This window comes from Anopheles cruzii, chromosome X, assembly GCF_943734635.1.
Source record: "Anopheles cruzii chromosome X, idAnoCruzAS_RS32_06, whole genome shotgun sequence".
In the NCBI taxonomy this organism is placed as follows: domain Eukaryota; kingdom Metazoa; phylum Arthropoda; class Insecta; order Diptera; family Culicidae; genus Anopheles; species Anopheles cruzii.
This window is the reverse complement of record NC_069143.1, coordinates 11,455,247-11,467,613: the sequence shown is the minus strand read 5'-3', so window position 1 is coordinate 11,467,613 and position 12,367 is coordinate 11,455,247. Positions and strand designations below refer to the sequence as shown.

The 12,367-nt window shown below is 53.8% G+C and overlaps 2 protein-coding genes across 2 annotated transcripts in view; both read left to right on the top strand.

The window, feature by feature from the left end:
* Nucleotides 1-2,604: 2,604 nt before the first annotated feature.
* LOC128272179 (pupal cuticle protein 27) lies at nucleotides 2,605-5,223 on the top strand. Its single transcript, XM_053009973.1, has 4 exons — nucleotides 2,605-2,771; nucleotides 2,864-3,009; nucleotides 4,236-4,491; nucleotides 4,569-5,223. Exons 2-4 carry the CDS (start codon nucleotides 2,998-3,000, stop codon nucleotides 4,967-4,969), a joined length of 669 nt encoding a protein of 222 aa, XP_052865933.1. The 5' UTR covers nucleotides 2,605-2,771; nucleotides 2,864-2,997; the 3' UTR covers nucleotides 4,970-5,223.
* A 3,687-nt stretch (nucleotides 5,224-8,910) lies between these two features.
* Nucleotides 8,911-12,367, top strand: part of LOC128269989 (uncharacterized) — a 7,877-nt gene continuing 4,420 nt past the window's right edge. The window contains exons 1-2 of the mRNA XM_053007395.1: nucleotides 8,911-8,924; nucleotides 11,816-11,915. Coding sequence (XP_052863355.1) covers nucleotides 8,911-8,924; nucleotides 11,816-11,915 — 114 coding nt within the window. The remainder of the gene's footprint in view (nucleotides 8,925-11,815; nucleotides 11,916-12,367) is intronic.

Here is a 12,367-nt window from a genome sequence, read left to right as displayed (position 1 = left end):
GGTCCACGCGGCACGATACCAAAAGATTACGGTACTCTGTGTGTGTGTGTGGCCGTGAGGCGAAGCTTTACATGAATGACGTCCCTGCTCCGTTTCGAAGCACAAACCTTCGACCGAAAGTTTAACCGCTTTCGACGAAGACACATTCTCGGGGCCCCGATTGCGTGTGTGGATGCGTGAACCTCAGGCTGCGTGCTTGTGGCCAGTGGCCAATATATCGATGGTGGTGCCAATTAGGCCTTCGTTTGGTCCACACAGTCCGCACTGCTTTTCCCAACGAACGGCTCGTCCGCCTTGAAGGGAGTGAGCGAACCTATTAAGGAAGGGAGGTCCGTTCGTTCAATCGTGCCGCTTCACCGACCTGACGTTGGATCAGTTGCGACCGATCGGCGGCGGCGGCGGCGGCTTACGATCGGCCGGAGTCGATAGGCGAGCATGTGCGCTCAAAATGGGGCGACCCAGCTCTTTAGCTGGGCTGAGACACAAACCAAACCACACCACTTTCCGCATGGCTTGACTTTGCGTGTGGTTCCCTTACACGAATCGGCCTTGTAGTAGCGTAGCGCGCGACGGGGGAACGCTGTGGAACGCTCGACGAGTGAAACTTGTCCGAGTCCGAGTCCAGCCCAGCCGCGGGGCCCTAATCTGGAGCGTAGAACCCCCATCCAAAAGGGTGGCATCAGGTCCCAGTGTGTCCTTGGGAAGGCGTAATGTAGGTGTAAAGGTGTACATAGGTCTGACATAATCACTGACCGGGCGACCATTTCGCTTCCTTATGGCCCCTCTGCTACTAGGCCCCAGGTAACGAGAACCGTACCATGCCCGATCCATGGCGGTATCCACATGGCTGGTTGCATAAATAAGTGGAGCAGAGCGGTGTACCCCGAATGCGGTAGAATGGAATGCAGCGGGCATGGGCCGCTAGGTGCACTCCAAATCTGTTGTTTGGAGTCACGGTTCTTTTGCGGACCCGCGTCCTAAAAGTACGTCCCACAACTGGGGAGTCTCGATAGCTGTGGTAACCCTGCTGCTGACCGGCCTGCACGGCATACGCCGCTCGTTAGTGGCAAGAATCGGCGTAGAAATTACGAATTACGTCGCCATTAAACGGGTAGCCAATTTATAGGGTCGCTTTACGCGCGGGGCCACGATTCTGTTCGGAACCGCGGAACACACCGGCTCCGGCTCTGCAGCGAAAGTTGGCCGTTGGGATTGTGGTGGTGGTGGGGTGGGTGGGGAAATTCCACCCAACACACAGATGTCGTTGAATAAAAACCTAAAAATAAAAAATAGACGAAAAACATGAGCTCCCGTGGCAGTGTTGCCAGCCAGTCAGCCAGTGCACCTTACGTAACGCACCAAACGGAATTCGAATTGGTTCGAATGGTAATCGGTCGGCCAGCTTAATTTCCGTACTGTTTTCGCCGTGGACGTGGACGCCCGCGTCACGGTGATGGTGATCGACGGGGGGGCGGGGAATTGGTCCGTCGTACGCAAAACTTTCGCCCGGCCGCCCGGCCGTGAGCCGAATGAATGGGCAGCGTGAGAGCGTCGAGTGCATTCATGATCGGGCTCTGGATGTCGCATTGGCATTCGCATCGCATCGCGTGTCGTCGTCGTCGTCGTCATGCCGGCGCAACTTTCTTCGAACCGGCCAACGATGTCATGTCGGTGAATTACTGGGTTACGACTACGGCTACGACTTGGAGGGTACAACTCGGTCTTCTGGTCTGGTCTGGGAACCCACATCGCGGAACTGGGGTCCAGCCTAAGCGCCCAACCTACAGAGACCAGCAGCACCAGCAACACCCAGAGTCGCCAATTCTAAAGTCTGCCGCGGCCTACTTCCCGCGGGGAACCTGCGTCCGCCCGGAACTGTGGAGCTGTCTCAAGACCGCCCATACTCAAGACTGTTCTAGAATGCGCGCCTTTCTAAATCCCAGGTACATGCCAAGCCCCACGGAAGCGGAATTCCCCGCGGAGGTGACATTCTGGGGCAGGGCACACGGCGATTCTTGTGGGGACCACCACTCAGCAGATTCTTCAGGCCGTGGGCCGCGCAGCTCGCGCTAATTGGAGCATTTCCGGGCCTCGTGCTGCCCGGACAGGCCGTGCAGTTGGAAGTTCGGAAAGACCCCATTGACTTTACGCCCCATTGGGCCCCGTCTGTAGGAATGTGGTTGCCCTGTGGTTGGTGGCCAGCCGGTCGCCGAAAGACCTGCGCGCGGGCAGCGGAGAATGCACACACGCGTCAAGCCCGTTGCTGCTGCTGCTGCCGGGTGATGCAGTAACTCGGTCGGTTCGGAAGGGGTATTGCGTATTGAACGGACCACGGCCCCAGCTACGGAGCAGGCGAAAAGAAGAGCGGAACAGGGTGAGGTAGCGTGAACCAGAGCAGGATGGAGCACGGCACGGCACGGCAGGATCGGCGTCGAAGCCCCAGTACCCCAGAGTGGATCGGCGGTGGTGGGGCGGCGACCAGCAGTAGCCGCCAGAGTGGAGCGCTGTGGAGCGAAAACGAGTGTGTAGTCCGAGTGAGAGAGCGGGACGGGCTGTGGTTTCGCGCGAGAGAGCTGCCCCGGTATATAAGAAAGGTGTTCGTATTTGCGTACGGTCTGTTTATAAACAAACGGTTCAGGGTAGAGAGTGTGTCCGGCACACCAGGAATCAGCAGCAGCAGCAGCAGCAGCAGGGAAGCACACCAGTTCGGAGCTTTGGAGCTTGAGTTTGCGCGCCCAGTGAAGACCGCGAGACGCGTGACAGTGTGTGTGGTGCGTTTGGCAGCGCAGCGAGATTAACGCCGGTCGGGATCGTGTACTGATGTACTTCCTCTCGTTCGTTCCCTTTTTTTCGGGACGCGCAGATCCACTCCCGGCGACACACGTCCGCAGACGCAGACTCAACGGCCACCTGGACAGGGAAGAGCACCCAGCAGCAGCACGAGGATCAACACGCAACCTCACGCAGGCGCGCACTCCGTAAAACAATCAACCAAAAATGAAGTCTCTGGTAAGTGGTCCCTCGACCGAGTGCGCGAACGAGTTATGCTGTCGTATGTGTTATCTGATCGGTGGTCCTTCGGTTACCACAGTCCAATAGCTGTCAGTTGTGCTCTATCGGCTTTGTAGACACACCAGAGAACTCTGAGGCGTCTACTTCGTGAGTGCGTGTAACAACCATCCCCAGATCCTTTGCCAGCTGTGGTTTGTGGTGTCGAGAGTAGTCTGGATCTAGGTTAGGCCAGGGTCTGAATCTGGGATCTCTAGATCTAGGTTAGTCCCTAAGCTTGAAGTATTTCTCTCCTGTGGTTTCTGGGGTTCGCCCACAAAACTGTGGTGGGTAATCCATGTAAACCATCTCGCTCGCTTAACCACTTCGTGGTAGCAATCCGCGGCCCCAGGTGACCCATATTTTTCTTTTCTAATCACTCGTCAAGCGAATGGACCACCGCCAGCGAAGGCAAGGTGTAGCATAACCGGTGAGGTGTGGTGCTGAACGTTGATCGGGCGTAACATGTTACATGTGGACACGCTGCCTGCGAAGGTGTCCCGACCCATCGCGCCCCACTCGCGTCTCGTGACCGAGCAAAGTGCAGAAATGGCGAAATGGCTCCCCCCGATCTTCAGGAGCTCAGAATCTCGCTGCAGGAGTTCCAGCTCCACTTTCGTTTTTCGGTTTCGAGCTACTTTTTGCGGTGCACCTGTGTGTGGGTGTGTGTGTGTGAGAGAAAGGTGGGCGAGTGGGTAAACAAGCTCCCGTGTTCTGCAAAAGATTGGAACTTTGGTCTCTCTCGATCTTTGGTTGGGTTATTGTCACTCGCGTCTCGCGTCCAGGAACACCTGAGCCTGAGTAGGTGGCCAGCCAGTCTGACATGGGGTGGCCATTAATATGTACTACAAAACTGTCCTCTTAACAACCTTTACGCGCCCTTTTCCTAGTCGAGTGCGCCTTAAGTAGGAAGTTTTCTCTACATTTGTCGAGGGCAGCCCTTATACTAGAGTGGTGTGGATAGACACACCATTAGCTGGCACACAAAGTTGGCGAAGGGGTGACCTGTGTCTGGGTGCCCCCGAGAGCTGAGTCTCAAGGTTGTAGGAACAGAGTCAAGGCAAGGCGACTGGCTGCCCTGGGCCCAGTGTGTTGCTAGTCTGTTGTTCAGGATTGCGCGGAACGGATCATCGGAGGCCCATTTATCATTGCTTTTGCCATTTCTGCAAACTTCCCCCACCCCCTAGCTACTACTGTCGATGGTAGTGACGATCTCCGTTGCCCAGAGAGACTACACGACGCCGGTGCCGATCCTGAAGCAGATCAACCGACACAACGAGGACGGTAGCTACAGCTACGGCTACGAGGCGGCGGATGGCACGTTCAAGATCGAAACCAAATACCCGAACGGCGAGGTGCAGGGCAAGTACGGCTACGTCGACGATGGTGGCAAGCTGCGCGAAATCGAGTACGGTGCGAGCAACCGTGGGTTCGAGCCGCAGGGTAAGTGCGCCGGGCGCCGGCTATCTCGGATATCTCGGGCACCATCTTGACCGTGTTCCACTCTCTTCCACGGACAGGTACGGACATTAATGTACCACCGCCGACGCTCGGCAACAGCCACTACCCACCGCTCGGTCCGAACGAGGAGGACGACGGCCAGTACCGGGAGGACCCGAGCGTCTACTACAAGGACTCGCGCTACAACTCGAAGCCGGCCCCGTACAACCCGCGCCCGGCGCCGGTCGCCTACAATTCCGCCCCGCAGCAGTACTTCCGCAACAACGCCCAGCCAGCCCCGCAGCAGCCCGCGGAGCAGCAGCCCGCCTACCAGCAGCCCGCCCACCAGCACCGCTTCCAGGCGCCTCAGCCCAACTACAACTACAACCAGCCGACGCAGCAACGGGCAGACTATTGGCACCCGAATGCCAAGGTCGACATCAACACCGGTTCGTACTCGCTCAGCTACACCGGAAGATAGATGGCGGCCGGAAGATCCTGTGGCCGCACGCCCATGTCCTAAGTCAATTCTATGTAGCGTAACCTAAGTACACGCCAGGACAGGAACCCAAACCCTTCAACCCGCCCGCCTACTCCCTGAGAGCCTGTTCCAGCATGCCCCGTACTGATGGCCATATACTTGGTGCGGATATCTCATCTTTAGGTATCTCTGTCTCTGTAATGCTCCCTACGCCACGCCAAAGCCGATTCAATAAAGTACCGTATGGAGAGAGCCTCTAATCTTCCCGGTGTCGATCGGACGAATGTCCGGAGTGCGCGTCCCTGCGGAGTAGGTTGACACACCTGCTGCTGTCGATGAGATGATGACATAACGCTTCACCTCTCACGTACGTGCTTAATGAGCGGACCATTCCACTGCCACCCGGCACCGTCCCGGTGACTACCATGCGGTCTTCAGTGGCGACGGCGAAGAAGCTTCCGGTTAGCGTCGGAAGCATTGACTTTGAGAACGCCGCACCTAATTAATTAAACCCTCTGGCGATTCCCTTAGTGCTGTCGGGTTGTCACAGGACGGGTCTGGTCTGGGAGACAGGAAACAATTCGTTCAACTGGAAGTGGCAATTGCCAAGTTCTGCGATGAAACAAATGCATCCGACAAGGAGTGTCGAACGGGGCTCTAGTGCTTGTCTCAGTTGTCACACCAACAAACTGAGTACACAATAACGTTGTTGCAACGTTGTTTCTTCGAAGTGTTATATTTTCCATATGGTGGCGTCGTTGATGTTGCTCATAGCGCCAACCTTCGGTTGCCAATATTCGGGAGAAAAGTGTTACCGATGGGCGCCTCTAAGAAATGAGTTATTACACGTCGTAAATTAGAACGACCGTAAGATAATGTCACTCGAATTGGACTAACTTAAACAGGAGAAATATAGCTAAGAGTTATAGGTTAGTTCACAGCTTGTTTCAGCTTGCAACTTTGTGTGCAGCATCCATCTGAAGATTGGAGCTATGGATAAAGCTTATCGAACTTAGACTAGCTAGCTGTGTCAATCCTTTCTGGCTGACTATCAACTGGCTATCACAGCGCTCGGCAGGGCAGGGAACCCCGGGGTCTGGGCACCAAACCCTGGGACTTCCAGAGAAGCCAGCACTCCAGGCATGATATTTCCGCCAAAAGTCAAGGTCTCGAGTCGTTTTATTGACCGGACATAAAAGTGTCTCGGTCCCGAGGCCGTTTGCCGTTCCGGTTTTCGTGATTGACATTTGACTCAGTTTTGCCATTTACGTGTTTACCACGGGCACGGCCTAATTCAGACCACCCACCCACCCACCGCTGGGTGGCATTTGCCGGCCAGTATATCAGGGCAGTCTGGTGATGGGCGGTGATTGTCAGGCGAAAGCGTATCGCTTTCAAACTCCCACCGCCCACCGCGCTTCCGATGCGGTGAGTTTACCTTTTTACCCGTTCACGGTGTTGCTCCAGCTCCAGGAATCCGCAAACCTGTGCGATACAACAATTAGCTGATATAATAGGGGTACCAGTAGTGAAAATCGATTCTCCGAAAGTAGCCGCGGCTATAGTAGCCAAAGAAGTGGACCCATCGGAAATGCTGGAGCAACGATGCGCCATGTGTCGATCAATCTCAATAAAAGGGGTTCACTTTTCCATTTCGTTTTGAAAAAAAGGGCTGAATATAATTTCGTTGCTTCAACATTTATTTCAAAGGTTGAATCTTAAAGTTTTTAATGAAAAACAACTTTGGTAAATGCGATTTTCAAATATCGTACTGTTTGAGTTGACGACCTACAACTTCGGAAGTAAATTTATCATATTACCCCAATTTTCTGCAACCAAAGTTGTATTTTATACATAAATCGTATGAATAAAAGTTCAAGCATCGAAAAATATTAATCCGTTTTTGTTTAATAGGCAAGCTTGTTTGATCACCCTTGTCATATAAGTATACTTGTCATCAGTACACACACGGCATCGGCAGTGCTGAATGGCATGTAATCACAGACGAAGCATTGCCAACCGTAATTGAGCTCTCTTGAGTCGCGTGGATCCGAAATTGGTTTTAATGTCCTATCCTGCCGTGGAGCTGATACATTTTTCCTTCCGAAATGAATGTAGTTTCGATGGCCTTGAATACATACCGGGTCCCTCTCTCTCTCTCTCTCTCTCTCTCTCTCTCTCGCTTGCTCTTTCTTCGTAATGCTGTGACAGAGAGTGCTCCGTATTACTGCATCGTGCGCCGACGGTCGGCGATTCAAATGTCTTAACCCACTGCCCCGAGGGCGGAAGCTGGCCGGGAAGTAGTGAAAGGGACCGGGGCCAAACCCGACCCGGTCCGACGAAGGCCCCCCCCCCACTGCCCACGGGAAGGTCGACAATTCCCGTTTTCGATGTGTTTGTTTTTTTCCTCTTTCACACCGTGACACCGTGCCTCCAGTAGAGGAAACGCCTCCAGAGAGCGCGTGAGGCTTGACGAGGTGCCAGCGCCGCTTAAGAAATTCGGCCACCCGTTCAAGGTCGCGGCAGCGCCCATACTTTAACGGCATTCACTTTTCGCCCGTCGACGTCGAGGCGGCTAAGACGACGACCCAAGGCCAGATCACGGATCATGGAGGTGCGCTTTCGCCGCAAACCACCCATCAGCCAGCGCCTGTGGTCGAAGCGGGCTTCGCCGGTGATGAGTAGGCCTTTAAATCAACGAACGGTTCGATGGCCACCGATAGGATGTCTATTTGGTTCAATAAGAAAAACAGGCCGTTCGTTTAATTTTATTCGCACTTTGCACTGTTCTTTTTTCTGACTGGACTCCGTACTTGAATTAGTGGACCGTAAATTGCATTGATACAGTATCTAGCGCAGAAAGGCAAGCCACAAACCACTAGATTCGTTCCAAGCTGGTCAATAAATAAAGCATTAGATGGCAGTTCGGAAATATCGACCGCCCCGACTGAAAAATAGGATCCTTATTCGAAATTAAAACAATCTGCAACATTCACCGTGTTCCATTACTGTTACCGTGGAATACGGCTGCCAGAACATCGGATCTGTAAATCGGACCAGAGGACCTACCAGCTGATAGCGAGAAGCAGGAGTGGAGTGAGAATAGGTGAGAAATCAGCTTTTCCATAGAGGCAACCTTAATCGATTTGAATCTGTCATCGCCCCTTCACAGGGATGATGATACAGCGGTGGCACCGTGAAACACTACACCACACACCTACCCCAATAATCCCCCGCCCCCCCACCGTCGGTCCTTGAGGTAACTTCAACCCCGTTTGCTTGTTAATCCTTGAGCACCTTTAACGCTACGTAATGGGGGGCGGCGATGGATATCCATGTTGATACTCGAGCTGCTGGTTTGCTGGCCGCTCTTCTACCCCTTACAGTCGACCTACCTGACGACGACGCGATTTCCCCCGGGGAGGGGAAACCACACTGCCACTGCACCGCTGCGAAATCCAATCTGCTTTGTGCAAGTATTGACTGAGCTGGCTGGCTGGGCTTATTGCAGCATCGAACGCACAGCGCGCACAGGAGAAGAAGCAGAGCAGAAGTCCCACAAGGTGCCGCCCAGATGGCATTCGCTGCGCTATCATCGCCTGTTTTCGCAACCAGACGCAGCCCAACCTCATGCTGCTTGCTTGAGCAACCCAGCTCCTTCCGATCGGTTGTGGCGAATCCCTTCAATCTGGGCTACTAATTTTCTACCACAATTTGTCATTCCCACTGGACACCGAGACCCAGGTATTGTGGCGCTGCTCTCGGTACGCCGATAGGTCTTTGGGCGACAGAGACATTATGTCGTGGACCTTTGAGTCCTCCCAATTTGCCGCAAGTAGAACTATCGCCAGCATACGATTTTCTCAATTACTGCACCTAGGGATTTGTTTCCTGGTGCCCCTGGGTCTTGTGTTCGGCCGCACCCAGCCGACACGAAGTAAATGGATCCTGCGAGGTGAGATGATGCGATTCGGCTATCTGAATGTTACCGATAACGAGCTGAAACTCCACCCCACCCCAGACGCTACAACGCTGAAACTAGTAGACGTTGGAACGCTGACCTAGCTGGCGAGAGAGAGTGAGAGAGAAAAAGAGAGAGAGTGACAGCAGAGAGGGATGAATTGATGGAGACTAATAAAAAGACAATAATTTAACGTCGTCAGCATAGCTGGTGGCCGTTGTCGGGATAAAGAAGCCATTCGGCCAGCCATTCGGAAAGATTCATTTAGAAGACCTCCTCGTAAAGATTGTTTGTCGTAAAGAAAGACGTAAAGATTTGTTTATATTAGAGTAAGCACGCATCAGCGCAAGGATGGGTTGAGAATACAAGTGCACTTGCTGCAGCAGGATGGTTGGGCTAACCGGGCTAATTAAGATAAAACCGTGCCATGGAGATAGATGCTAGATGGTTGTACGAGTGAAACAGTTTACAATGGGCCACATAGTTCGCACATGGGAATGACCCGGCAGTTGGCTGACAAGGCTGACATTTCGTCACGTTCTTATGGACGTACAAGAAACCTTCGTCGGGCAGAAAAGGACAGGCGAGAGAGAGAGAAAGATAATAAGGAACAAACGAGCGTTGGTATTTCTAGTTTCTAGATTCTCTAGTGCCATCTCATTTTGTGGTCCTCGTCCTCGTCGTTAGTCCGGTCGCCGTCGGTCGAGCCATTCCAAAGGCGCGCTTCATTATCTACGCTCTGCGCTCGCTTCGTTAGTAGGTCGCTTCCACGTCCCTGCACCGGGGCACCGGGGTTTGGTGATTCATTGAAATGCTAAACATGTTCCTACACCGTCGTCGTCGTCGTCGTCGTCAACACCTAGTTCGCCCTTAGCGTTGCTAGGAAAATTGGCGAAAAAAATAAACCGGATGCCACTCTAATGGCCACCAAGATAAGAGTGGTAAACGGTCTGCAGCACCCGCAGCAGTGTGTGAGATCAAAACCGAAGCCAGTCGGTGACTCCTGCCAGCAACGCGTTCTTGAAGCGCTTTTGATTCTTTCCACCACCACGCTGCCGTAATTATATCGCCTTCCGGGTGCCCCCGATGCCGCGTTGCGTTGCGCCCAGGACCAAGGTGGGGGTCGTCGTGGCGAAATTCGTGCGGGTCTTGGATTCGCCACTTGCCGTAGGTCCAACTCGACCGGTAGTAGTTGTTGAAAGTCGTGGGCTCTTTCGGTGGAAGCTACCAGAAGCTGGCAGAAACTTGCTAAGCATAACTTGTTCCAATTATTCCATCACTAAAAGCACTTACGATTTACGGTCGAAGGTCTGAAGATACCATGGCATGAGCATGAGACACGGAAGAGCTCCACGTTTAATGGTTGTTAGCTTGACGCGTGGCCCAACATTCCAGTAGTCTACCAGCGAGAGGCCTAAGTATATACCAATTAGCAGCTTCGACGACGTCACGCTAGGTGTGTGACTTGAGTTTTCCGTTGCTGTCGTCGGGGGTCTGAAATCCCTGCGCGCTGAGCCAAGGTCAAGCAAACACCACCCGGGTGCCAATACCGGCAAGTGCAATAGTCAGTACAGTTCAACAGCATTCCGGCGTACCTTGGCCAATAGCTGTATGAGTTTGTGTATATATGTGGATCTCCAAGTCGCAAATCGCCCGTTCTAGCGGCGGACCACTAGAAGACCATTCTTGGGCCTAGCTTAGCGTAGTGTACGTTGTACGTGCTACGTCATCGTCATCCGCGCTAGTTGCCAAAACCGTGCTGGTGCCACCGATTGGCACCGGCGCCCGGGAGCCTACGGGAGAATGGGGATTTTCTGGGCCGGAGCCAGAATTTGGCTCGATCGATCCCTGTTTGCTGCGTTGCCTTACTGCTGACTGCTTTCAGCTGCGCGCCGGTTAACGCTTTCACACACTTCGCTGCCGCAATGTATACCGGTTTCTTGCTCTATCGCGCGGCCAGCTCTCGTCGTGCGAGAGCCTCGGTCCTCGGTGCACAGCGAAACGGCGCCGGGGTGGGAAACGCGCGGCGAGGCGAGGCGAGCCGATCGAGCGAGCTCGCAGCGCCTGCCACAGGCTCCGCCAGACTACCAATTTACCCGAAAGAGGTACGTTCCGCAACTCGAACCACCCTCTAAATGCCGCTCTAAAAAAGCAACAGCAACAGCAGCAGCAGCAGTGTCGTATGGTGGCGTGTCGGTCGGTCGAGGAAACCGAAAACCCGACGAAACCGAGCCGATGCGGAAAGCTGTCCGAGCCGACGCGCCGACCAGCGAGATTGTTGGTGACTGGTCACCGTGCCACCACCACCACCACCAGTACCACCACCATTGCTCGTGTTGTATAAAAGCATTCAAGAGCCGCTTAATTGCGCTCAGTAACTAATTTTTGTCCGGTCCGGTGGATGGTGTGTGCCCGCAGAACGCCCGCTCCCGCCGTAGTGTCGTCAGCTTCGATAGTGTGTCCCGATCCCGATCCTGATCCTAGTCTGAGATTTAAGAGTGTGCGCTTTCCAGTGCACATGACAGCAAGTGTGACAAGTGACAGTGTCCCGGTGTTTTGCAAAGCAGCGAGTGGAGCAGCAAGAGTCAGTGCGAATATGATAGGATTCAAGCTGGTAGGTTCATATTTTCAACGGACTGACGCACACATATGGGGGCCTCTATCACTCTGACAGCCTCTGTCAGACTCTGCTTTGGCTGTCAGGCGGCTAGTGAGCTAGTGAGTAGTTCGAGAACGGCACAGAGGACGCGGAAAACTAAAGTGTTCTCTGTGTGTGTGTGTGTGTGTGTGTATGTGTGTGCGAACGGTCTTGAGTCGGCAGTACTCCTGTGCCGTGTCCGGGATGCAATTCGTGACGTATCGACCCATCGGCATCGACTGGACAGAGGGCGCACTTCTATCAACCCTGGACCCTGCCAAGAACCAGGTCCTATTTCGGCCACTCAGCCCACGGAACCCACCCCCGCCCCGAACTATACTGAGAGTGTAGGAGTACCGTTTTGAAAGCTACTTTCACTTTGCTACCTTTCCAGCTACCTCAGAATCAGAAAAATGTACACCACACAGTGGAACAGTGACAATAATCATAATAGTAATAATAATAATAGTAATAGAGATAATGATAGTCATGTCTGCTAGGTATGGTTCTGGGGTTCTGTCTGTCGTCTGTGTGTGTGCGTGGCCAAAGGTGACTCTAGTCACGGGCCGTCACGCCGGCGTTCGCCATCACTGTGAGTCGTTGCGCTGTTCAAGTCGATCCCAGCCCCAGGTTGCCTGATGCCTGCTGGTATGGGAGATTGTTGTGCGCCCCACTCCCCCCCCCCTCCCGCGGCCCTTTCCCGCCCCCCGCCAGAACAGGTTCTTGAGTCCTTCAGTGCGGCCAGTGAGCGGCCAGTGGTCGGCCATTGTTTCGTTCTCCTTCTCCTCTAGAGCCGAGC

Bases quoted from the DNA above. Each gene is read 5' to 3' on its own strand.
- LOC128272179 (XM_053009973.1), top strand. The intron at 4,492-4,568 runs GTAAGTGCGCCG...TTCCACGGACAG, and splicing joins CCGTGGGTTCGAGCCGCAGG to GTACGGACATTAATGTACCA.